This window comes from Ranitomeya imitator, chromosome 4 (genome assembly GCF_032444005.1).
Source record: "Ranitomeya imitator isolate aRanImi1 chromosome 4, aRanImi1.pri, whole genome shotgun sequence".
Taxonomy (NCBI): Eukaryota; Metazoa; Chordata; class Amphibia; order Anura; family Dendrobatidae; genus Ranitomeya; species Ranitomeya imitator.
In genome coordinates this window covers 15,909,216-15,937,210 of record NC_091285.1, presented here as the reverse complement: position 1 = coordinate 15,937,210, position 27,995 = coordinate 15,909,216, and the positions used below count along the sequence as shown (strand labels likewise).

The following is a 27,995-nucleotide window of genomic DNA, read 5'->3' as shown; positions in this document are numbered from 1 at the left end:
GGTACTGAGGGATCACTATATGGCTCTGTAACTACTGTCAGTGTATTGTAGGTACTGGGGGATCACTTTGCGGCTCTGTAACTACTGTCAGGGTACTGTAGGTACTGAGGGATCACTATGTGGTTCTGTAACTACTGTCAGGGTACTGTAGGTACTGAGGGATCACTATGTGGCTCTGTAACTTTTGTGAGTGTATTGTAGGTACTGGGGGATCACTATGTGGTTCTGTAACTACTGTCAGGGTATTTTAGGTACTGAGGGATCACTATGTGGTTCTGTAACTACTGTCAGGGTATTGTAGGTACTGAGGGATCACTATGTGGTTCTGTAACTACTGTCAGGGTACTGTAGGTACTGAGGGATCACTATGTGGCTCTGTAACTACTGTCAGTGTATTGTAGGTACTGGGGGATCACTATGCGGCTCTGTAACTACTGTCAGGGTACTGTAGGTACTGAGGGATCACTATGTGGTTCTGTAACTACTGTCAGGGTACTGTAGGTACTGAGGGATCACTATGTGGCTCTGTAACTACTGTCAGTGTATTGTAGGTACTGGGGGATCACTATGTGGTTCTGTAACTACTGTCAGGGTATTGTAGGTACTGAGGGATTACTATGTGGTTCTGTAACTACTGTCAGGGTATTGTAGGTACTGAGGGATCACTATGTGGTTCTGTATCTACTGTCAGGGGACTGTAGGTACTGAGGGATCACTATGTGGCTCTGTAACTACTGTCAGGGTACTGTAGGTACTGAGGGATCACTATGTGGCTCTGTAACTTCTGTCAGGGCACTGTAGGTACTGAGGTATCACTATGCGGCTCTGTAACTACTGTCAGGGTACTGTAGGTACTGAGGGATCACTATGCGGCTCTATAACCACTCTCAGGGTACTGTAGGTACTGAGGGATCACTATGTGGCTCTGTAACTACTGTCAGGGTACTGTAGGTACTGAGGGATCACTATGCGGCTCTGTAACTACTGTCAGGGTACTGTAGGTACTGAGAGATCACTATGTGGCCCTGTAACTACTGTCAAGGGACTGTAGGTACTGAGGGATCACTATGCGGCTCTGTAACTACTGTCAGGGTATTGTAGGTACTGATTGATCACTATGTGGCTCTGTAACTACTGTCAGGGTACTGTAGGTACTGAGGGATCACTATGCGGTTCTGTAACTACTGTCAGGGTATTGTAGGTACTGAGGGATCACTATGTGGTTCTGTAACTACTGTCAGGGTACTGTAGGTACTGAGGGATCACTATGTGGCTCTGTAACTTCTGTCAGTGTATTGTAGGTACTGGGGGATCACTATGCGGCTCTGTAACTACTGTCAGGGTACTGTAGGTACTGAGGGATCACTATGTGGTTCTGTAACTACTGTCAGGGTACTGTAGGTACTGAGGGATCACTATGTGGCTCTGTAACTACTGTCAGTGTATTGTAGGTACTGGGGGATCACTATGTGGTTCTGTAACTACTGTCAGGGTACTGTAGGTACTGAGGGATCACTATGTGGTTCTTTAACTACTGTCAGGGTATTGTAGGTACTGAGGGATCACTATGTGGTTCTGTAACTACTGTCAGGGGACTGTAGGTACTGAGAGATCACTATGTGGCTCTGTAACTACTGTCAGGGTACTGTAGGTACTGAGGGATCACTATGTGGCTCTGTAACTTCTGTCAGGGCACTGTGGGTACTGACGTATCACTATGCGGCTCTGTAACTACTGTCAGGGTACTGTAGGTACTGAGGGATCACTATGCGGCTCTATAACTACTGTCAGGGTACTGTAGGTACTGAGGGATCACTATGCGGCTCTGTATCTACTCTGTGGACACTATACCCATCCCTGTGACACTATGTGCACACAGGCAGAGCTTATGTCACATTCAGTGCTGCCCTCTAGTGGACGTCCCCCATAAACTGCCTGCATGGCACAGCTTTAGTTGCTGGAAGCTACACTTGACAGATTGAATATGATACATATGCAGACAGCTCTGCTAAATATACAATTAAACATAACAGTCACCAAAGAAGAGCATCTTTACAACTTTCCTAACTACAGGTCACAAATACGATTGCCCCGCTGAAGACCCGGCTGTAAACAATGGCGCCTCTTGCAGTGAAAGGGTTCAGTGCTGCTGGCATGTAGTCACAGAGTTTAGGGCTTAGTTGTAACGAGCTCCCTTACAAGCGCTGCATACACATTGGCTCTTGTGGCTCGATTCTTCGCAGCCTCTTTTAGCAATTAATGCACTTGGAACACAAATCATTGGCTGGGAATTTCTCCGTGCCTCGGTATTACCCAGAAGGGGCTCTGCTGGGCACGTACATAGATGCTGAAGCCTCCCATGACAAGCGACACCTTGTTGTTACATGTTCTGCATTAATATATTACCCCATTTGAAGTTGTACATTGGTAAGGATAGATTTCAGGGTATTGTGGTGCAAGTCTTCAGACTCTCATCCTCTGGCTCTAGGCACAAACCAATTAAGCTCTTGCTTGGGGTTAAGAAGCTTTGCTAAGAATATTGCAATATTTATTTTTCTGTTTTAATACATGTCTGTGTACTTCATAGTCTGCATGCCATGGAGGGTGCCAAGAGTTCCCTAGGTGCCGACAGGAGTAGAGGACTTGATTAGGTTGGTATCTTTTTAATGGATGATGTGGACTTAGCTAAGGAGTCCTTCCCATAGCTATGGGGCCCATTATACTGTATGGAGCACGATGTGGTGCCCATTACGCTGTATGGAGCACTATGTGTGGTCTTTATACTCTATGGACCACTATTTTGTGCCCATTATTCTGTATGTAGCATTAGGTGTAGCTATTATACTGTATAGAGGACTATGTGGGGCCAAATATACTGTATAGAGAAGTATATGGGGCCAGTATACTGTATAGAGCACTGTGTAGGGCCATTATACTATATGGAGCTCTATGTGGTGTCTTTATTCTGTATGGAGCACTATGTGGTGCCCATTATACTGTATGGAGCACTATGTGCTGCCCATTATTTTGTATTTAGCACTATGTGGAGCCAGTATACTGTATAGAGGACAGTGTGGGGCCAAATATACTGTATAGAGAACTTGTCATGACACAGTTGTCGGGTGATCAGGGGCTAAGGGCTCCATTCCTGGCCTAAACCCTAGGGGGTGCCCTAGCTCTCCCTGTTACCCGGGATGCTTTAGATGGCGAAAACTCTGGGGCCTGCGCCCTTGCCTTATCTCCTAAGCTAGCCCTCAGTGTGTTCTCTTCCCCCACCCAGGGAAAAGGAGGCGCTACTGTGCACTTCAGTACACCAACCCGACAAACAGGGCAACAAAGACAAGGGGTAACTGAAAACTCCACAAACACAAAATATTCACTCACATATAAGAGTGGAATCCACCAGGGTGTGTAGGACACTATGTGGGGCCATTATACTGTATTGAGGACTATGTAGGGCCATTATACTGTATGGAGCACTATGTGAGGCCATTATACTGTATTTAGAGTTATGTGGGGCCATTATACTTTATATAGCACTATGTGAGACCATTATACTGTATGGATGGAGACCAGAAGGCATTTTCTCCTTACAGTAGAGAATATGATGTGCAGGTGTCAGCACCAGAAGGTATTTGACCCGTACAGTGGAGAATATGATATGCAGGTACCAGCACCAGAAGGTATTTGCGCCTTACAGTAGAGAATATGATTTGCAGGTACCAGCACCAGAAGGTATTTGCCCCTCACCATAGAGAATATGATGTACAAGTACCAGCACCAGAAGATATTTGTACCTTACAGTAAAGAATATGATGTGCAGGTACCAGCACCAGAAGGTATTTGCACTGTACAGTAGAGAATATGATGTGCAGTTACCAACAGCAGAAGGTATTTGACCCATACAATAGAGAATATGATGTGCAGGTACAAGCACCAGAAGGTATTTGCACTGTACAGTAGAGAATATAATGTGCAGGTAACAGCACCAGAAGGGATTTGCATTGTACAGTAGAGAATATGTTGTGCAGGTACCAGCACCAGAAGGTATTTGCACTGTACAGTAGAGAATATGTTGTGCAGGTACCAGCACCAGAAGGTATTTGCACTGTACAGTAGAGAATATTTTGTGCAGGTACCAGCACCAGAAGGTATTTGCACTGTACAGTAGAGAATATGTTGTGCAGGTACCAGCACCAGAAGGTATTTGCACTGTACAGTAGAGAATATGTTGTGCAGGTACCAGCACCAGAAGGTATTTGCACTGTACAGTAGAGAATATGTTGTGCAGGTACCAGCACCAGAAGGTATTTGCACTGTACAGTAGAGAATATGTTGTGCAGGTACCAGCACCAGAAGGTATTTGCACTGTACAGTAGAGAATATGTTGTGCAGGTACCAGCACCAGAAGGTATTTGCACTGTACAGTAGAGAATATGTTGTGCAGGTACCAGCACCAGAAGGTATTTGCACTGTACAGTAGAGAATATTTTGTGCAGGTACCAGCACCAGAAGGTATTTGCACTGTATAGTGGAGAATATGCTGTGCAGGTACCAGCACCAGAAGGTATTTGCACTGTACAGTAGAGAATATGTTGTGCAGGTACCAGCACCAGAAGGTATTTGCACTGTACAGTATAGAATATTTTGTGCAGGTACCAGCACCAGAAGGTATTTCCACTGTATAGTAGAGAATATGTTGTTCAGGTACCAGCACCAGAAGGTATTTGCACTGTACAGTAGAGAATATGTTGTGCAGGTACGAGCACCAGAAGGTATTTGCACTGTACAGTAGAGAATATGTTGTGCAGGTACGAGCACCAGAAGGTATTTGCACTGTACAGTAGAGAATTTGTTGTGGAGGTACCAGCACCAGAAGGTATTTGCACTGTACAGTAGAGAATATGTTGTGCAGGTACCAGCACCAGAAGGTATTTGCACTGTAGAGTAGAGAATATGTTGTGCAGGTACGAGCACCAGAAGGTATTTGCACTGTACAGTAGAGAATATGTTGTGCAGGTACGAGCACCAGAAGGTATTTGCACTGTACAGTAGAGAATTTGTTGTGGAGGTACCAGCACCAGAAGGTATTTGCACTGTAGAGTAGAGAATATGTTGTGCAGGTACCAGCACCAGAAGGTATTTGCACTGTACAGTAGAGAATTTGTTGTGGAGGTACCAGCACCAGAAGGTATTTGCACTGTACAGTAGAGAATTTGTTGTGGAGGTACCAGCACCAGAAGGTATTTGCACTCTACAGTAGAGAATATGTTGTGCAGGTACGAGCACCAGAAGGTATTTGCACTGTACAGTAGAGAATTTGTTGTGGAGGTACCAGCACCAGAAGGTATTTGCACTGTAGAGTAGAGAATATGTTGTGCAGGTACCAGCACCAGAAGGTATTTGCACTGTACAGTAGAGAATTTGTTGTGGAGGTACCAGCACCAGAAGGTATTTGCACTGTACAGTAGAGAATTTGTTGTGGAGGTACCAGCACCAGAAGGTATTTGCACTCTACAGTAGAGAATATGTTGTGCAGGTACGAGCACCAGAAGGTATTTGCACTGTACAGTAGAGAATATGTTGTGGAGGTACCAGTACCAGAAGGTATTTGCACCTTACAATAGAGCCAAGGCTGAAACTCACGTACGTCTTCAGGCATACATGGTCTGAATAATCGCACCAAACACTTTTTAAATCAAAAGTGGAGAACACTGAGGTCCAACACGGCCTTTTAATCAAACCTATAGACTGCCTGTCCCGCCTTTCTCATACGCTCGGTATATCACCTCTGGAGAATCAAATTATAAAGCTCTTTAGAAAATGGAAAAAAAGTGCCCAAACTAACAGGATATGAGTCACCTGAGCCCACGTCACCCAATTCATTGCCACCTGCTGCCAGCAAGTACTGATGACTGCTTGTGATGATACCAGAGATCTGCACGATGTACAGTGAACCTCCCAGAGGATAAAACATCCATATAGCGGGACCCCAACACAAAAAGGGTCATAAAATGTACTTATTGGGCTATTCCTCCTCTCCCTGGCGGCAGGCGGTTCGGTCTTTTCTGCCGCGGCCGATGTCGAGGGGATAATATGATAATGTTGTGCTTGATGTGACTGTAATATGTGTTTATGATGCTGCTACTTGTGTAGGAACCTTCCCTTGATCTTGATTATTTACTCGCGGCTCCTGGAGGATTGTTTCAGGCTCAGGAATCTCATGCTGAATGCACATATCAGATGAAAACCACCAGGTTATTTACTAAGTCACGAAGCAATAGTATTTCCTTGCAGCTAATGGGATTTCTTTCCACCATTTTGTTATTATATAGGTGTGAAGAATATGGGGGCTATAATCAACTATTGTATCTGGTTTCCATATCTGGAAACCATTCTCGGTAGGTGGCCAAGCTAAATTTACGCCTCCAGCAGATAGCTGGGACCAAGCTATTCCTGGCAGGATGCATCACTATCGAGGGTGTAAAGCTAATTAACTGATGAAAGAATTCCCACAGCCAGACAAGAGATGTAATTTCATAAGGAGTTATGGAGACTTATCGTATGTCCTAGCTGTATACCGGTTACGTTTTCGAGATCTCGGGAACGGGCCGAACGCCCGCTGGGGTCTCAACCCATTCTAGCTCCCAGGAGTAGGGAGTTATGTAGAACAGCTAGTAAAAGCCAGGTAGCAAACCCGTGTTTGGTCTCCAAGTGTAACGCCTGGCCGGTTGGATCCGATGGTGCCAAAACCGCCATCCTATGACCTTCCATAGAGAGGTTATGCTCCATCATAGGTTTAGGAGTTTCTGCTGCCAGAGCAAGAGAGAGGGAGACTAGGACCATCCCAAGGGGGGAAGGGAGTGATTGACCCAAGGGTTAAGTGCACGTGCGATGATGTGGGCCTTTGTTTTCTGCCAAGGGAGGTCACGCCGTGCAGCGTGTTGGAAGAAACCGGAAATAGCTACCCCCATACCTCCCATAAGGGTGCCAACATCCAATGGCCAAACATCAAGCCGGTAACTGACTTTTGTATCATCTACTTATACTCTTGTACTACAACCTGTATTTGCATATCTGATCATTGTATATGTATAACCATTGTGTATATAGTATATTGTCTAGTGTGCCCTTAAGGCAATTAAATATATAATTTAACCTTGGGCTGCTCTTTTATCTCTATCCTCGAATCCACACGTCCGTGTTCTCGGATAAGCTTTTCATGCTACAGGGACTGGTTTCTGGTCCCATATTATTCTGTTATCAGATCAGGCTTATATCTAAAGAGGAACTGGTGGCAGTCCTAGCGGGCCTGTGTGGACAGGGGGTGTCTGTGTAAAACTGTGGCAAGATGACCTTACGCGTCCCCAGGGGGTGCGTAAGGTCACGTTGGTGCAAGTGTGGACATCGTACTGCGTGATCCCTCCAAAGTAATACTGACGTCAGTCGGAGTGGCGAGGTGCGGGTTCATCACAATAGGGTTAGCCTGGAACTATGTGGATACCTGCACCACTAAAGCTACTCACGTCCACAAAAGCATCATGCGTGGTGGCAGTGTTACTATCAGGTGGTGGAGGACACGGGCACAGTCACAGCCATCTCCTGAGGTTTAGTGTCTGTATCTTGTTGTTACAGTCGGAGGTCTCCTGGATCCCAAACAAGCATTACTCAGGAATATACGGGCTGATGAAGCTGGTGCTCACCAAGACTCTGCCGGCCAGCCTGGAGCGGGTCATCGTCCTGGACACTGATATCACCTTTGCCACCGACATTGCCGAGCTGTGGGCCGTATTCCACAAGTTCAAAGGTCAGGTGCTACATTATTATATACATTACCATAGACTCACTATTATCTATCTACGGTATTATCTATCTAGTATCTAACTATTATATATGTATTATCTATCATCTATTTATATATTATGTATCTATTATCAATCTATCATCTATCATCTATTACCTATCATCTATTATCTATAATCTATCATCTATCTATTATATGTCTATTATCTATCTATTATCTATAATCTATTATCTATCTATTATCTATCTATCTATTATCCATCATCTATCTATCTATTATCTATCATCTATCTATCTATCTATCTATTATCTATCCATCTATTATCTACTGTATCTGTTATCTATCATCTATTATCTATCTATCATCTATCTATTATATGTATATTATCTATCTATTATCTATAATCTATCTATCTATTATCTATCCATCTATTATCTATCTATTATCTATCTATCTATCTTGCAGCACACATTGGCTGCACAATCTACCATGTAAGTGTTAACGGCCTCTTCGGTCCAGAGCCCGTGTTGGACACAGAATTCTTCCTTGTTTCTTCTCTTCTCCTTTGTACTGATGATCTGGTATAAAGGTCGGCACCTGGGGTGATTAGTGTTACAGCCTCTCCTCCTGGCAGGTAAAGGTCAGCGCTGACACTTCCTAATGAGACATGAAAACCATGATTCAGTGCCAGAAGCTGGAAGTTCTCAGATCACAACTTCTCCTTCTGCTCCCTGGACCCGGACCACCCGCGGCCACCACAACTAGGAAGAGTTTTTACTGAAGTTTCTGTAGCTGGTGTTCTTGAACCATTTGCCTGGGTTATAAAAAAAAAACAAATCTCAGTAGAATTCTTATTCTAGTCTTTTATCTCTTTCTGAGAAAGTTGGGTGCCAGATAATAGATAGATAGATAGATGATAGATAGATAGATAGATAATAGATAGATAATAGATAGATAGATAGATAGATAGATAGATAGATAGATAGATAGATAATATATAATAGATAGATAATAGATAGATAGATGATAGATAGATAGATAGATAATAGATAGATGATAGATAGATAGATAGATAGATAGATGATAGATAGATAGATAGATAATAGATAGATAGATACATAATAGATAGTAAATAATAGATACATAAGTAGATAATAGATAGTTAATAGATAATAGATAGATAGATAATAGATAGATAAATGATAGATAGATAATAGATACATAAATAGATAATTGAGGGAGTCTTGGCCTCCAAAAGTGATGGCACACTTGAAATTGTTCCAAAAAGGAAGTATTTCTCCCAGAATATCATTGTAATTACACGTTTTATAAAACACATGTTTATTTCCTTTGTCTGTAATGAAACACCCAAAAAAACTGAGAAAAAAAAGGCAAATTGAACATAATTTCACACAAAACCACAACATTGTTGGCACCTTTCCAAAATTGTGCGTAAAGAACTTTGTTTCCAGCATGTGATGCTCATTCACACTTACCTGTGGCAAGTAACAGGTGTGGGCAATATGAAAATCACCCCTGAGACCAGATAAAAAGAGGAGAAGTTCTCTCAATATTTCCATTCCACACTAAGCATGGAGAACAGAAAGAGGAGAGCACTGTCTGCGGGCTTCAGAACCAAAATTGTTGAAAAATATAAAAAAAATCTCAAGGTTACAAGTCCATCTCCAGAGATCTTGATGTTTCTTTGACCGGCGTTGCAACCTTTCATCAATTTTTCTCTGCCATCCACATCCAGGTAGATTAGCTACAGTGCCATGGGTTGTAAATTTCTTGAATATGTTGTGCACCGTGGACAAAGGAACATCAAGATCTCTGGAGATGGACTTGTAACCTTGAGATTGTTGATATTTTTCCAGTCCTCACAGTTCTCTTCTCCTTTTCTGTTTTTCATGATTATTGTTGACACACAATGCAAAGATTGAGTCACCTCCTCCCCTTTTTATCTGGTTTCAGGTGTGATTTTCATATTTCCCATACCTGTTGCTTGCTACAGGTGAGTTTGAACGAGCATCACATGCTTGAAACAAAAGTTTTTTGTTAATTTTGTCCAGCCCGTTTTGGGGGTTTTGTGTGAAATTATCTCCAATTTGCATGTGTATAACAAAACATGTGAGATTGCAATACATTTCTGGGAGAACTACACCATTTTCTGGAACAATTTCAAGGGTGCCAAAACTTTTGGCCGTGACTGTGCATAGATTGATGATAGATAGATGGATAGATAGAAAGATAATAGATAGATTGATGGATAATAGATGATTAATGTATGATATTATCCCTACAGGCAGGTTATTCTGTGTCGGGATAACGAGTCTCTGGTTGTCAGTGATGTCTCTGCCGCTCTCTGTGTAACGATGGACCGGCGGCCGCTGTGTATTGATAGGAGGTAACGGAGCGGGTCGCACCTGTTCACATTTCTGCTGCGCATTCAGCGGCTGCTAACAACGCGCCGCTACATCAGACATATCAGGAAAGGTCAGCGGTGTTTCGGGTGCTGGTTAATTGACTGCCGTTGTAAGGGATGGGCCGGCTGCCAATGCAGAGCTTGAATTATGCATATGTTGGCACCTTGCATGGTGTGAACAGTGTGAACAGACCCCTAGGGGCCTGACTGCAGCCATCACATATGAATACCATTGTGCCGTGACGTCCTCGTATTCACATGAAGGGGGTGACACATTTCGATTACATCTCACCTGGTGAGGTGGATCCTCCAAGCCCTTGGACCAGATGAGAAGTTGTAACGCATCACCTAACAGATGGCGCCAGGGAAGCAGGTTGGTCAGATTGGATTTCTGGAGGCCATTGTCGCAGAACAGCTATTGGCGTAGCAGAGTATTAATTCACAAGGGATCGGAGTAGTCTCAAGGGGCGAGAAAGTAAAAGGGCAGAGCTGACTTGCACCAAGGGTTCAAATTCAGAATTGGCCCAGCAGTATAGCGGATATAACACAACAATACAGCAGAGCTGAGTTTGCAACAGAGTCTAAAATAGAGCTGGTAAAGTTACCCATTGATGCAACAGAGTTAGGTTATACGCAGAGTCCAAAGCAAAGCTTGTACAGCAAAAAGTCAGGGTTAAACACTGATATAGCTGAGCTCCCAAGACAGAAAGTTTGAGAGAGAGAGATGACCCATAGCAGAGCTGAATTTGTGACGGAGTCCGGTGCATAGCTGCTCATTGATATAGCAGAATTACCATCTGAAGGATTGTCACAGAGCTGTACAATGATATAACAGGGTTAGCCAGTGAACTACCAGAATTAGCAGAGCTGCGTTTGTCACAGAATCAAAATGAGGAGCTGCACAGTGATACATCAGAGTTACATATTGAGGTATCAGAAGAAGCAGAGCTGGGTTTGTCACAGAGTTAAAATGCGAAGCTGACTGCATAGTGATACATCAGAGTTACCCATCAAAGTAGCAGAGCTGGGTTTGTCGCAAAGTGAAAATGAGGAGTTGCACAGTGTTACATCAGTTACATATTGAGGTATCATAAGTAGCAGTGCTGGGTTTGTCACAGAGTTAAAATGAGGAGTTGCACAGTGTTACATCAGTTACATATTGAGATATCATAAGTAGCAGGGCTGGGTTTGTCACAGAGTTAAAATGAGGAGTTGCACAGTGTTACATCAGAATTACATATTGAGGTATCATAAGTAGCAGAGCTGCATTTGTCACAGAATCAAAATGAGGAGCTGCACAGTGATACATCAGAGTTACATATTGAGGAATCAGAAGAAGCAAAGCTGGGTTTGTCACAGAGTTAAAATGCGAAGCTGCCTGCATAGTGATACATCAGAGTTACCCATCAAAGTAGCAGAGCTGGGTTTGTCGCAAAGTGAAAATGAGGAGTTGCACAGAGTTACATCAGAGTTACATATTGAGGTATAAGTAGCGGAGCTGGGTTTGTCACAGAGTTAAAATGAGGAGTTGCACAGTGTTACATCAGTTACATATTGAGGTATCATAAATAGCAGAGCTGGGTTTGTCACAGAGTTAAAATGAGGAGTTGCACAGTGTTACATCAGAGTTACATTTTGAGGTATCATAAGTAGCATAGCTGGGTTTGTCACAGAGTTAAAATGAGGAGTTGCACAGTGTTACATCAGAGTTACATATTGAGGTATCATAAGTAGCAGAGGTGAGTTTGTCACAGAGTTAAAATGAGGAGCTGCACAGCGATTCAGCAGAGTTACCCTTTGAAATATCAGAAGTAGCCGAGCTGGGTTTGTCACAGAGTTAAAATGCAAAGCTGCACAGCAATACATCAGCTACCCATCAAAGTGTCATTAGTTGGGTTTGTCAGCAGCGTGGACACAAACTGCTTGAATACTCATTGAACTTATTGGAGGACACAGCTGAAACACCTATTAATCGTCAAAATATGGAAACTACGAAGAGGCCCCGACCGGATGAGACGTGCCCAACAACCCGCGAGCCTGGTGTTATTGCTTCTTCCATCTTCATTCAGCTGTTCCCCAATCTTCTAAATCATTTCATTTCCTATCTCCCGTCCTTCACAGAGTATCCCCCGACCACATCCTCGTCCTATCTGTGCCGCCTCCGCCTCAACGCTGCACATGGAATTAGAAATCAGCCGGAGATGGATGTGACCGGATTTACAATACATTGCGTCTGTAAACTGACTCAGTAAACGTCTGTGAGGACTGCACCTGTCCCTTGTACGCACCGGGGCGCACGGGAGCAAATCCTCCGCACAATCCTACACTCCAGCATCCACCAATCCAGAACGTCTTTAGGGGATCCTCTCTTCTCAGGATCCTCCGCACATCTGACTTCTGTGACAGGCGACGGACGTCACAGGGACTGACACGATGGGCGGCAGAGTCTCGTGTTTGGACAATATTATTCCAGAAGGACCTTCCATCGATCACTGTTTCACTCTCGATTTGTCACTTAGCACAGTCCATCCATCCGTCATCCTATCGGCATCACCTCCGCACCTCGCCTGCCGCCGCCGGCCATCTATCAACCGCAGATGATGAGATCGACGCTGCGAGACTCGTGTGGTGGAGGCCAACCCTCCGATGTACCGGTCATATCTGCACCTCCCGAAGGGATGATAATATGTGCCAGATCCTTATGGTCGGTCCTTGGTCGTTACACTATGGAGTGACCGACTCTAGTCACTGACGTTTCCGCCATTGCTCTGAAATCTAATAATCCAGCACAAAACTGGAAATCGCCCACGGCTAATCTAGAATATCAGATTGAAGTAATGAGTGGGCTGCCATGTGCACATTGCAACTTCAGGGCAGGAGTAGGAAGAGCAACCCATGGAGGCAAACAAGCTGCCATATGGTATTGTTTCACTTATTCCTTCCTTCTTTCCTTTCTTACTTTTTCATTTCTCCATCTCTCCCTCCCTCACGCCCTTCCTTTTTTTTCCTTCATTCCCTTTCTCTTTTCCTTCCTTATTTCCTTCCTCCCTCCCTTCTTCACTCCTCTCTTCCTTCCACTCTTCCTTCCTTTCTTCCTCCCTTTCTTCCTTCCTTTCTTCCTTCCTCCCTATCTTTCCCCCTCCCTTTCTCCCTTCCTACCTTACTCTCTTTCTTCCTTCCTCTCTTCCTTCCTCCCTTTCTTCCTTCCTCCCTATCTTTCCCCCTCCCTTTCTCCCTTCCTACCTTACTCTCTTTCTTCCTTCCTCTCTTCCTTCCTCCCTTTCTCCCTTCCTCCCTCCCTCCCTCCCTCCCTTTCTTCCTCCTTCCCTTTCTCCTTTCCTTCCTTACTATCTTTCTTCCTTCCTCCCTTCCTTCTTGCCTCCTTTCTTCCTTCCTCCCTTTCTTCCTTCCTCCCTTCATTCCTTTCTTCCTTCCTCCCTTTCTTCCTTCCTTTCTCCCTTCCTTTCTCCCTCCCTTTCTTTCTTCCTTTGTCCCTTCATTCCCTTCCTTCTCCCTTCCTCCCTTTATTTCTCTTTCTTTCTTTCTTTCTTTCTTTCTTTCTTTCTTTCTTTCTTTCTCCCTTCATTCCTTTCTTCCGTCCTCCCTTTCTTCCTCCCTTCCTTCCTTCCTCCCTCCCTTTCTTACGTCCTCCCTTTCTTCCTCCCTTACTTCCTTCCTCCCTCCCTTTCTTATGTCCTCCCTTTCTTCCTCGCTTCATTCCTTTCTTCCGTCCTCTCTTTCTTCCTTCCTCCCTTTCTTCCGTCCTCCCTTCCTTCCTCCCTCCCTTTCTTACGTCCTCCCTTTCTTCCTCGCTTCATTCCTTTCTTCCTTCCTCCCTTTTGTCGTAGTGCCAGGCACTGCGGTCTGCTCCATCTGCACAGCCTTTCCTGAGTTGATAGGACTTCATGTAATTTAATTGTTCTGTTCGAGGCGGCGTCGCTATAAAGTCGTTAGCTGCATTTTTATTTGCATTCTCCTACAGAACAATTTCCCTCCGGGGATATTAAACATATTAAACAAAGGCTCTTATTTAAGGGAGGGATTTCACGTGTGCGGCCGTGGCGTACAGGTCTCGTATCATGCGTGAGCACAGCTGCTCCTGTGTTCTCTATACATATTTCTTGCCAAGGGGTGAACGCTGGGAACTGAAATGTATAAGAATGTTATGCAGTTCCTTAAATAGGTCAATCAGGATGGGAAACAGCGCCACTCTTGTCTACAGCCGTTATCTGGTATTGGAGCTATGGAGCTTATTCTGCAAAACGTCCGTCTCTTTATTTACTAAGAAAGTGGATTTTCTATATATGAAGGGAACCTGTAAGGTCAAATCTGAACCCTGATCCTCCACCATGTCAGTCCAGTCGCAAAAATAACTTTAATAAAGTGCTTGCTCTATTGATGATGAGGTAGTGGTGAAGACAATGGCACAAGCGCAGTACAACGATGAAGCTGCGCAGCACATATCTGATTGTATTGGAAGCACGAGGTAGTGGTAAAGACAACAAAACATGTGCAGTACGACGATGAGGCTGCACAGCACATATCTGATTGTATTATGGAAGCACGAAGTAGTGGTGAAGATGAGAGATGACAGCGCATGTGCAGTACAACGATGAGGCTGCGCAGCACATATCTTATCGTGTTATGGAAGCACGAGGTAGTGGTGAAGATGAGAGATGACAACGTATGTGCAGTACAACGATGAGGCTGCGCCGCACATATCTTATTGTATTATGGAAGCACGAGGTAGTGGTGAAGACAACAGCGCATGCGCAGTACAACGATGGTACGGAGCACCACATACCTTTCTGTATCGTGAAAGCGGGAAGTGATAGTGAAGATGACAGCGCATGCGCAGTATGACGGTGAAGCTGTGCACCACATACGTTTTTGTATTGCAAAAGCTTGAAGTAGTAGTGAATACCACAGCACATACGCAGTACGCCGATGAAGCTGTGCATTGCTTATGTTGCTGTTTTGCGAAAAGGACAAGGTAGTAGTGAAGACAGCAGAGCATGCGCAGTACGACGATGGAGCTCTGCACCACATACCTTTCTGACTTTGAAACCATGAACTACTAGTGAAAAGCATGCGTAGTACGACAATTAAACTGCTCACCACATACATTTCTGCATTGCAAAATCTTGAGCTAGTAGTGAAGATGACAACGCATGCGCAGCACGACGATGAAGCTATCCACTACATACCTTGCCTTGTTGTGTTGCGAAAGCATGAGGTAGTAAAGACGACATCACAAGCGCAGTCCGACCATGAAGCTGCACACCAATTACATTGCTGTAGTAGTAGTGAAGATGACAGCGCATGTGCAGTACGACAAAGCTGCACACCACTTACATTGCTGTAGTAGTAGTGAAGATGACAGCGCATGTGCAGTATGACGATGAAGCTGCACACCACTTACATTGCTGTAGTAGTAGTGAAGATGACAGAGCATGTGCAGGACGACGATGAAGCTGCACACCACTTATGTTGCTGTAGTAGTAGTGAAGATGACAGCGCATGTGCAGAACGACGATGAAGCTGCACACCACTTACATTGCTGTAGTAGTAGTGAACATGACAGAGCATGTGCAGGACGACGATGAAGCTGCACACCACTTACGTTGCTGTAGTAGTAGTGAAGATGACAGAGCATGTGCAGGACGACGATGAAGCTGCACACCACTTACGTTGCTGTAGTAGTAGTGAAGATGACAGAGCATGTGCAGGACGACGATGAAGCTGCACACCACTTATGTTGCTGTAGTAGTAGTGAACATGACAGAGCATGTGCAGGACGACGATGAAGCTGGACACCACATACGTTACCACACGAGGTAATAGTGAAGACGACAGCACATGCGCAAGACTTAAAGGAGGCTGGCATTGATCCAAAGCCGCCAGGAGATATCAGTCAAGCAAAGAAGGTGGGAATAAAGCCCATCCTGTGTGACTCTAATATTGTCCCCGCCCACATGACTTTAATACTAATTTGCACAGAGCATGCAACTTTTAAATTGTAATTTTTATCATTTGGTGACATTTTGATTGAGCATTGGGACGGGTTTACAAACATTGTCAGCTTTTTTCTTCCTGGCTGGGAACTATTTTGCAGATTCTTCAACCCAACAGGCTTCCTTTGAAACCTAAGCTTCCTATAATGAAACAGCACCGCTCTGATCCATAGGCCATGCTTGGTATTGCACGTAGTTGAGAATGCCCCCTTTTTAACCCGCAAGAACATACGTGCCATACAATCATCCCATGCATTCAGCTGTTTTGGGGCCCCGGAAAGAGATGGCGCTGCCCAGTTGGCTTTTATTGATGGGTGTTGTGAAGACCTCAGTCTCTACAAGAGTGTGGGAAATTACCTGAGGATCATAGAACGGCCCATGGTGGGCAACTAAGAGCCAAGACCTCTAGTGCTGGGTTTAGAGGTATGACCCAGCACCAATGGGACCATCACATATATGTTTGTCCCCCATAGCCTTCTGCCTCCGTCGTTGAATGATATTTATCTGGTTCACGGATAACAGTCACGAGATGGGAGAGATGAAACCCGTCATCCCTAAGATGTTGGCCTCGTGATTAACAGAGTGTCCAGAGGCTCGGTTGGCGGGAAAGGGCTCTTTGCAGGACGCTGCTATTTCTGCAAGAATGACCTATTATTGCTGTCATAATTATGGCTGTGCAAGTGGCGTCGGCGGGCAGAGCGAGTAGATTAAACGCAGTGGTGGTGAATTTTAATGGGGGAGATGAAGCCGGAGAGCAGAACGTGGCTTAATAACTCCAAGAAGAGGATTTGAGGCATTTAAATGGTTTAACGAGACTTCGACATGAGTGATGACGTGGAGTGTAGCACCAGGCGGAATCACACGGACGCACTCTGCATTATTCTCTTTCATCTCCCGGTGACAATTGGCCCCGTTCTGCCTGTTAGATCAAGGATATTTAAAGGGTCACAAACTGCAATTTTACTAGCTGCCATATAGAAAAAACCCACAAAGAACATTCCTAAAAAAAATCCTGTATGCAGAATGCCTTACCTCGTTCTCTGGGTGACGGGTCTTCTATTTTTGGGCGTAGATACATACTGTCTAGCGTAGCACACCAGCAGTGTCCTACTCAGAAAAATATTGGCACAACCTTGAAAATCCAAAGACAAAAATGTTGGCACCCACCAAAAAAATCTCTTGAGTCACTTGATTAATTCTGTATCTTCCATGAACATTGACTGTCCTGGTAGGGATGTCCATATCCACCAAGAATAGGCACTGGACACCTCCGTTCTTGGGATCCTATCAGTTGCACCTCTTTCAATCTTTCAAAGCAACTATAGTTCAAGGTGTGAAAACATCTATAGTATAGAGTAAGTCCCCACAACCTCAAGTCTTCTTGGAAAAGTCTCAGCATGGGCTCTCAAATAGTCACCCTCAAGTATATACTGTTGATTAATGGACTGGCTGTCGCCCAAAGATCTTCTACACCAATCTTGGGATTGATTTTCTAAAATAAGGACCTCTTCCAAATTGTCGCCTCTAAGTTGTAAGAACCTTGTTCATTACAAAGTGTCCCACTTCCCGAGATCTCAACAATAAGGGACCACATTTCTGTATCTCCCAATCATTTTAATGACTACCAGTCCAACAAAGTACGACTTTTGTTCTTGAGATCAATGGAGGTCCTAAAATGACCCTTCAGAGCTTCCCAACAATCAAAGTGAGGGCTCCAAACATCTACCATCCACCACCGATTTGACCCTTCAACTAAACTCATCTCCACCACTGGAGATATGGGACCTTTGCTCTTGAAATTCGTGGTGCACTGGTCAAGCAGCTGGACAACCAACACTCAGACAAATGATACTTCAAGATTTCCCATTAGTGGAAGTCAATGCCTCAAACATTAGTCCACACCATCATGTGCCCTCTACCAAACTCTCCACCATTGGGGACATGGGACCTTATGTTCTTGAGATTGCTGGTGGTCCAAATGATTGGACAACCAACAATCAGAAAAGTGATACTTAAGGATTTTCCATCAGTGGAAGTGAGAGTCTAAAATCATATTCCTCACCATTATGTCCCCTCTACCTAACTCTCACCTTTGGGGATATAGGACCTTTTGTTCTGGAGATTGGTGGTGGACCAAGTAGATGGACAACCACCATTCAGACAAGCAATACGTCAAGATTTTCCATCAGTGGAATTGAGTGTCTAAAATATTTATCCTTACCATTATGTTTACCAAACTCTCCATCAGTGGGGACTGGGTAACACTTGTTCTTGAGATTGGTGGTGGTCTTGGGTTCCATTGCAAAAACAATACAACTGTGCCCTCACCTATGATGCAAAATTATAGCCTTGAGGTCTTCTTATGCACATACTTTAGGGATGCCCTTCCGGGAGAAGGACATTGGTCATGTGAACTGTTGTTCCCAGTTTTTTTCCCACATCTCCCCCATCCACTTTAAGGTTTCACCTCTTCCTTGCCCTTGTATTCTTCCATCCCTCTTGTAAATTTGGGCATGGGGTCTTTGCCATCAGATGTGGTATCTCAAGGTTTCGTAGGCTTTGGCAGTTTCTAGATTTGCTAAGTCTTCAAAAAGTTTGGAAAGTTTTTTTTTTTTTTCTGTCTCCCGGACTTTCCGATTGGTTTGGCAACTATGCCTATGTGGCAGGGGAATTTTTGTTCCCCCCCTCCCCCTTCCTCTCCGATCACCAGGGTTTGGTTGCTGTTGCTACCACTGAACCCACTATAGCAACATCCCTACTGCCCCCTATAGAATTCCGGTGTCATAGTTTAGATCGATACATTTGCTGTTTCCATTGATCCGATTTGGACTCGTTCTCTTCTCTTATTTCTAACCTGCTGATTACTAATTATGCATAATCATTATCATTGTGTCCCGTGACGGACCAGAAGACCATGCGTAGAGGTAGAGCCGGCCCCCCATCGTCCTTTGGTTAAACAGGAAGGTGACTTTAGTCATGTAGCAGTTAGTTAAGGGTGTGGTTGCTGTGGCAACAGAACAGCAGGTTTTCTGGTTGCCATAGAAAGAGGAAGCAGAGTTAACCCTTGCGTGCCAGGCACTTTTTTTATGGGATCTTACTTTTAAAGTTTCCCAATTTATATACTAAAATTGGCGTCAACTGGTAACAATATGAAAAAAAAGCATTTTATTGACATCGGATACATTAAAAAGAACCAACGTTTTATTTTTTCATAAATCTATAGTTCAGATGAAAATAAGAAAATGCTCAGAGAAATCTGCTTCCTTCTCCAATTGGACTGATTTTTCACTCTCGACTCAGGGGAAAAATCTGTATTCTGTGAAGACAGATCTTTTCATTACTGAGATAGGAGATAGCAGTTAGTGTTTATGAGGTTCTATGGAGGACACAGACATTCTAAGGAGGAGCTAGAGGCACACACAGACATTCTAGGGAGGAGCTAGAGGCAGACACAGACATTCTAGGGAGGAGCTAGAGACAGACACAGACATTCTAGGGAGGAGCTAGAGACAGACACAGACATTCTAGGGAGGAGCTAGAGGCAGACACAGACATTCTAGGGAGGAGCTAGAGACAGACACAGACATTCTAGGGAGGAGCTAGAGACAGACACAGACATTCTAGGGAGGAGCTAGAGGCAGATACAGACATTCTAGGGAGGAGCTAAAGGCAGACACGGACATTCTAGGGAGGAGCTAGAGGCAGATACAGACATTCTAGGGAGGAGCTAGAGGCAGATACAGACATTCTAGGAAGGAGCTAGAGTCAAACAGACATTCTAGGGAGGAGCTAGAGGCAGATACAGCCATTCTAGGGAGGAGCTAGAGGCAGATACAGACATTCCAGGGAGGAGCTAGACACAGATACAGACATTCTAGGGAGGAGCTAGAGACAGACATTCTAGGGAGGAGCTAGAGACAGACACAGACATTCTAGGGAGGAGCTAGACAGACATTCTAGGGAGGAGCTAGAGACAGACATTCTAGGGAGGAGCTAGAGGCAGACACATACATTCTAGGGAGGAGCTAGAGGCAGATACAGACATTCTAGGGAGGAGCTAGAGGCAGATACAGACATTCTAGGGAGGAGCTAAAGGCAGACACGGACATTCTAGGGAGGAGCTAGAGGCAGATACAGACATTCTAGGGAGGAGCTAGACACAGACATTCTAGGGAGGAGCTAGAGGCAGATACAGACATTCTAGGTTGGAGCTAGAGGCAAACAGACATTCTAGGGAGGAGCTAGAGGCAGATACAGACATTCTAGGGAGGAGCTAGAGGCAGACAGACATTCTAGGGAGGAGCTAGAGACAGACATTCTAGGGAGGAGCTAGAGGCAGACACAGACATTCTAGGGAGGAGCTAGAGACAGGCACAGACATTCTAGGGAGGAGCTAGAGGTGGACACAGACATTCTAGGGAGGAGCTAGAGACAGACACAGACATTCTAGGGAGGAGCTAGAGGCAGACACAGACATTCTAGGGAGGAGCTAGAGGCAGACACAGACATTCTAGGGAGGAGCTAGAGGCAGACACAGACATTCTAGGGAGGAGCTAGAGACAGGCACAGACATTCTAGGGAGGAGCTAGAGGCAGACACAGACATTCAAGGGAGGAGCTAGGGGTGGACACAAACATTCTAAGGAGGAGCCAGAGGCAGAAACTGACATTCTAGGGAGGAGCTAGAGGCAGATACAGACATTCTAGGGAGGAGCTAGAGGCAAACAGACATTCTAGGGAGGAGCTAGAGGCAGATACAGACATTCTAGGGAGGAGATAGATGCAGATACAGACATTCTTGGGAGGAGCTAGAGGCGGACACAGACATTCTAGGGAGGAGCTAGAGACAGACATTCTAGGGAGGAGCTAGAGGCAGACACAGACATTCTAGGGAGGAGCTAGAGGCAGACAGACATTCTAGGGAGGAGCTAAAGACAGGCACAGACATTCTAGGGAGGAGCTAGAGGTGGACACAGACATTCTAGGGAGGAGCTAGAGACAGACACAGACATTCTAGGGAGGAGCTAGAGGCAGACACAGACATTCTAGGGAGGAGCTAGAGGCAGACACAGACATTCTAGGGAGGAGCTAGAGGTGGACACAAACATTCTAAGGAGGAGCCAGAGGCAGACACAGACATTCTAGGGAGGAGCTTGAGGAGTTCACGTGCATTTTAGGGAAGAGCTAGAGACAGACTCAGACATTCTAGGGAGGATCTAGAGGCGGTCACAGACATTCTGCTGCAAGTTCTCCTTAAATGACGGGTACACTTCTCCATAGAACTTTATGAGCACCAATCTCCTATTTTAGTAATGGGAAAGTCTACATTCACTCAAGACACATTTTACCCGAGAATTGAGAATTTTGAGAATGAAAGATCATTCCAGGAGTTGGAAAGAGATATACTGTAATTGATAATATATATTAAATAGTTGCTCATTTTTACTTGTACTATAAATTTTTGTGACAAAAAATGACTGTTACTCTATAAGAGATTTGTTATGATTAGGCAATTCAGTACCACAGTGAACATAGAGGTCAGAGCACATACAGTGATCTGACAATAATCCAAAAACATAGAACCAGCTCTGAGACGTGGGAACTCTGTTGACCGCAATCCCTAATCCTATCCAACAACACTAGAGGCAGCCGTGGATTGCGCCTAACGCTACCTATGCAACTCGGCACAGCCTGAGAAACTAGCTAGCCTGAAGATAGAAAATAAGCCTACCTTGCCTCAGAGAAATACCCCAAAGGAAAAGGCAGCCCCCCACATATAATGACTGTGAGTAAGATGAAAAGACAAACGTAGAGATGAAATAGATTTAGCAAAGTGAGGCCCGACTTTCTGAACAGAGCGAGGATAGGAAAGGTAACTTTGCGGTCAACACAAAACCCTAAAAACCACGCAAAGGGGGCAAAAAGACCCTCCGTACCGAACTAACGGCACGGAGGTACACCCTCTGCGTCCCAGAGCTTCCAGCAAACAAATAGATAAGCTGGACAGAAGAAAAGCAAACAAAATAGCAAAGGAAAACTTAGCTATGCAGAGCAGCAGGCCACAGGAACGATCCAGGAGGAAAACAAGTCCAATACTGGAACATTGACAGGAAGCCAGGATCAAAGCACTAGGTGGAGTTAAGTAGAGCAGCACCTAACGACCTCACCACATCACCTGAGGGAGGAAACTCAGAAGCCGCAGTACCACTTCCCTCCACCAACGGAAGCTTACAGAGAGAATCAGCCGAAGTACCACTTGTGACCACAGGAGGGAGCTCTGCCACAGAATTCACAACAGTACCCCCCCCCTTGAGGAGGGGTCACCGAACCCTCACCAGAGCCCCCAGGCCGACCAGGATGAGCCACATGAAAGGCACGAACAAGATCGGGAGCATGGACATCAGAGGCAAAGACCCAGGAATTATCTTCCTGAGCATAACCCTTCCACTTAACCAGATACTGGAGTTTCCGTCTTGAAACACGAGAATCCAAAATCTTCTCCACAATATACTCCAACTCCCCCTCCACCAAAACCGGGGCAGGAGGGTCAACAGAAGGAACCATAGGTGCCACGTATCTCCGCAACAATGACCTATGGAATACGTTATGTATGGAAAAAGAATCTGGAAGGGTCAGACGAAAAGACACAGGATTAAGAACCTCAGAAATCCTATACAGACCAATGAAACGAGGTTTAAACTTAGGAGAGGAAACCTTCATAGGAATATGATGAGAAGATAACCAAACCAGATCCCCAACACGAAGTCGGGGACCCACACAGCGTCTGCGATTAGCAAAACGTTGAGCCTTTTCCTGGGACAAGGTCAAATTGTCCACTACCTGAGTCCAAATCTGCTGCAACCTGTCCACCACAGTATCCACACCAGGACAGTCCGAAGACTCAACCTGTCCTGACGAGAAACGAAGATGGAACCCAGAGTTGCAGAAAAATGGCGAAACCAAGGTAGCCGAGCTAGCCCGATTATTAAGGGCGAACTCAGCCAAAGGCAAAAAGGACACCCAGTCATCCTGATCAGCAGAAACAAAACATCTCAGATATGTTTCCAAGGTCTGATTGGTTCGTTCGGTCTGGCCATTAGTCTGAGGATGGAAAGCCGAGGAGAAAGACAAGTCAATGCCCATCCTACCACAAAAAGCTCGCCAAAACCTCGAAACAAACTGGGAACCTCTGTCAGAAACGATATTCTCTGGAATGCCATGTAAACGAACCACATGCTGGAAGAACAATGGCACCAAATCAGAGGAGGAAGGCAATTTAGACAAGGGTACCAAATGGACCATCTTAGAAAAGCGATCACAGACCACACAAATGACTGACATCTTTTGAGAAACGGGAAGATCTGAAACAAAATCCATAGAGATATGTGTCCAAGGCCTCTTCGGGACTGGCAAGGGCAAAAGCAACCCACTGGCACGAGAACAGTAGGGCTTAGCCCGAGCACAAATCCCACAGGACTGCACAAAAGTACGCACATCCCGCGACAGAGATGGCCACCAAAAGGATCTAGCCACTAACTCTCTGGTACCAAAGATTCCAGGATGACCAGCCAAGACCGAACAATGAACCTCAGAGATAACTTTATTCGTCCACCTATCAGGGACAAACAGTTTCTCCGCTGGACAACGATCAGGTTTATTAGCCTGAAATTTTTGCAGCACTCGCCGCAAATCAGGGGAGATGGCAGACACAATTACTCCCTCTTTGAGGATACCCGCCGGCTCAGATACACCCGGAGAGTCGGGCACAAAACTCCTAGACAGAGCATCCGCCTTCACATTTTTAGAGCCCGGAAGGTATGAAATCACAAAGTCAAACCGGGCAAAAAACAACGACCAACGAGCTTGTCTAGGATTCAACCGCTTGGCGGACTCGAGATAAGTCAAGTTCTTATGATCAGTCAAGACCACCACGCGATGCTTAGCTCCTTCAAGCCAATGACGCCACTCCTCGAATGCCCACTTCATGGCCAGCAACTCTCGGTTGCCCACATCATAATTTCGCTCAGCAGGCGAAAACTTCCTGGAAAAGAAGGCGCACGGTTTCATCACTGAGCAATCAGAACCTCTCTGCGACAAAACAGCTTCTGCTCCAATCTCAGAAGCATCAACCTCGACCTGGAACGGAAGTGAAACATCTGGTTGACACAACACAGGGGCAGAAGAAAAACGACGCTTCAACTCTTGAAAAGCTTCCACAGCAGCAAAAGACCAATTGACCACATCAGCACCCTTCTTGGTCAAATCGGTCAATGGTTTAGCAATACTAGTAAAATTGCAGATGAAGCGATGATAAAAATTAGCAAAGCCCAGGAACTTTTGCAGACTTTTCAGAGATGTCGGCTGAGTCCAATCATGGTTGGCTTGGACCTTAAAAGGTTCCATCTCGATAGTAGAAGGGGAAAAGATGAACCCCAAAAATGAAACCTTCTGCACACCAAAGAGACACTTTGATCCCTTCACAAACAAAGAATTAGCACGCAGGACCTGAAAAACCGTTCTGACCTGCTTCACATGAGACTCCCAATCATCCGAGAAGATCAAAATGTCATCCAAGTACACAATCAGGAATTTATCCAGGTACTCTCGGAAGATGTCATGCATAAAGGACTGAAACACTGATGGAGCATTGGCAAGTCCGAATGGCATTACTAGATACTCAAAATGACCCTCGGGCGTATTAAATGCAGTTTTCCATTCATCGCCTCGCTTAATTCGCACAAGATTATATGCACCACGAAGATCTATCTTGGTGAACCAACTAGCCCCCTTAATCCGAGCAAACAAATCAGATAACAACGGCAAGGGGTACTGAAATTTAACCGTGATCTTATTTAGAAGGCGGTAATCTATACAAGGTCTCAGCGAACCATCCTTCTTGGCTACAAAAAAGAACCCTGCTCCTAATGGCGACGATTACTGGCAAATATGCCCCTTCTCCAGGGACTCCTTCACATAACTGCGCATAGCGGCGTGCTCAGGCACAGATAAATTAAACAATCGGCCTTTTGGGAACTTACTACCAGGAATCAAATTGATAGCACAATCACAATCCCTATGCGGAGGTAGGGCATCGGACTTGGGCTCATCAAATACATCCCGGTAATCAGACAAGAACTCTGGAACCTCAGAAGGGGTGGATGACGAAATTGACAGAAATGGAACATCACCATGTACCCCCTGACAACCCCAGCTGGACACCGACATGGATTTCCAATCTAATACTGGATTATGGACTTGTAGCCATGGCAACCCCAACACGACCACATCATGCAGATTATGCAACACCAGAAAGCGAATAACCTCCTGATGTGCAGGAGCCATGCACATGGTCAGCTGGGTCCAGTACTGAGGCTTACTCTTGGCCAAAGGCGTAGCATCAATTCCTCTCAATGGAATAGGACACTGCAAGGGCTCCAAGAAAAACCCACAATGCTTAGCATACTCCAAGTCCATCAAATTCAGGGCAGCGCCTGAATCCACAAATGCCATGACAGAATACGATGACAAAGAGCAGATCAAGGTAACGGACAGAAGAAATTTTGACTGTACTGTACCAATGGTGGCAAACCTATCGAACCGCTTAGTGCGCTTAGGACAATCAGAGATAGCATGAGTGGAATCACCACAGTAGAAATACAGCCCATTCAGACGTCTGTGTTCTTGCCGTTCAACTCTGGTCAAAGTCCTATCGTACTGCATAGGCTCAGGTTTAAGCTCAGGTAATACCGCCAAATGGTGCACAGATTTACGCTCACGCAAGCGTCGACCAATCTGAATGGCCAAAGACATAGACTCATTCAAACCAGCAGGCATAGGAAATCCCACCATGACATCCTTAAGGGCTTCAGAGAGACCCTTTCTGAACATAGCTGCCAGCGCAGATTCATTCCATTGAGTGAGCACGGACCACTTTCTAAATTTCTGACAATATAACTCTATCTCATCCTAACCCTGACAAAGAGCCAGCAAATTTTTTTCTGCCTGATCCACAGAATTAGGCTCATCGTACAGCAATCCGAGCGCCAGGAAAAACGCATCGATATTACTTAATGCAGGATCTCCTGGCGCAAGAGAAAATGCCCAGTCCTGAGGGTCGCCACGCAAAAAAGAAATAATGATCAAAACCTGTTGAACTGGATCACCAGAGGAGCGAGGTTTCAAGGCCAGAAATAGTTTACAATTATTTTTGAAACTCAGAAACTTAGTTCTATCACCAAAAAACAAATCAGGAATAGGAATTCTTGGTTCTAACATAGATTTCTGATCAATAGTGTCTTGAATCTTTTGTACTCTTGCCGAGAGCTGATCCTCACATGAAGACAGACTTCTAATGTCCATTGCTACACCTGTGTCCTGAACCACCCAAATGTCTAGGGAAAAAAAAAGGCAAAACACAGTGCAGAGAAAAAAAAATGGTCTCAGAACTTCTTTTTTCTCTCTATTGAGAATCATTAGTACTTTGGCTTCCTGTACTGTTATGATTAGGCAATTCAGTACCACAGTGAACATAGAGGTCAGAGCACATACAGTGATCTGACAATAATCCAAAAACATAGAACGAGCTCTGAGACGTGGGAACTCTGTTGACCGCAATCCCTAATCCTCTCCAACCACACTAGAGGCAGCCGTGGATTGCGCCTAACGCTCCCTATGCAACTCGGCACAGCCTGAGAAACTAGCTAGCCTGAAGATAGAAAACAAGCCTACCTTGCCTCAGAGAAATACCCCAAAGGAAAAGGCAGCCCCCCACATATAATGACTGTGAGTAAGATGAAAAGACAAACGTAGAGATGAAATAGATTTAGCAAAGTGAGGCCCGACTTTCTGAACAGAGCGAGGATAGGAAAGGTAACTTTGCGGTCAACACAATACCCTAAAAACCACACAAAGGGGGCAAAAAGACCCTCCGTACCGAACTAACGGCACGGAGGTACACCCTCTGCGTCCTAGAGCTTCCAGCAAACAAATAGATAAGCTGGACAGAAGAAAAGCAAACAAAATAGCAAAGGAAAACTTAGCTATGCAGAGCAGCAGGCCACAGGAACGATCCAGGAGGAAAACAAGTCCAATACTGGAACATTGACAGGAAGCCAGGATCAAAGCACTAGGTGGAGTTAAGTAGAGCAGCACCTAACGACCTCACCACATCACCTGAGGGAGGAAACTCAGAAGCCGCAGTACCACTTCCCTCCACCAACGGAAGCTTACAGAGAGAATCAGCCGAAGTACCACTTGTGACCACAGGAGGGAGCTCTGCCACAGAATTCACAACAGAGATTGTTTTATAAAGTGGTAATTTCGGATTAATTTATATAGGCAAAATGGGTTTTTGGAAAAGGCTATAATTTTAGTTTGATCGTCACTGCATTGCTAGGATTAGGGATAGATGAATTGAAATCAATTTGGATATAGAATGATTTCCTTGGAAGAGAACAGTTATATAGTCCCCACCCAAAACAATATTTTAGTACCAGATTTGACCACTAGTAACAGATCTGACCAATTTAATCCCTAAAGATCACCAGAGCAAATGTTAGTGGCAGCAGAAAAAAAAGTGCTTTCCTGATGTATCTTCATGCCTTTTTCTAGCCACGACAGGTCAGACTCCCACTGAACAAATGTTGGAGTTATATTCTAGCCATGTCTATCCTGATTCATCCTTCTTATCTGAAGGGTCTGGGGTCTCATAAGTATATAGGGTATTTGGTTCTCTAAATATTTTATGAGATTTG

The 27,995-nt window shown here is 44.9% G+C and overlaps 1 protein-coding gene across 1 annotated transcript in view; it reads left to right on the top strand.

Annotated features, from left to right (window-relative positions):
• The window catches only part of LARGE1 (LARGE xylosyl- and glucuronyltransferase 1), a 434,916-nt gene that overhangs the window by 284,916 nt on the left and 122,005 nt on the right, over positions 1–27,995 (top strand). The window contains exon 6 of the mRNA XM_069763144.1: positions 7,636–7,807. Coding sequence (XP_069619245.1) covers positions 7,636–7,807 — 172 coding nt within the window. The remainder of the gene's footprint in view (positions 1–7,635; positions 7,808–27,995) is intronic.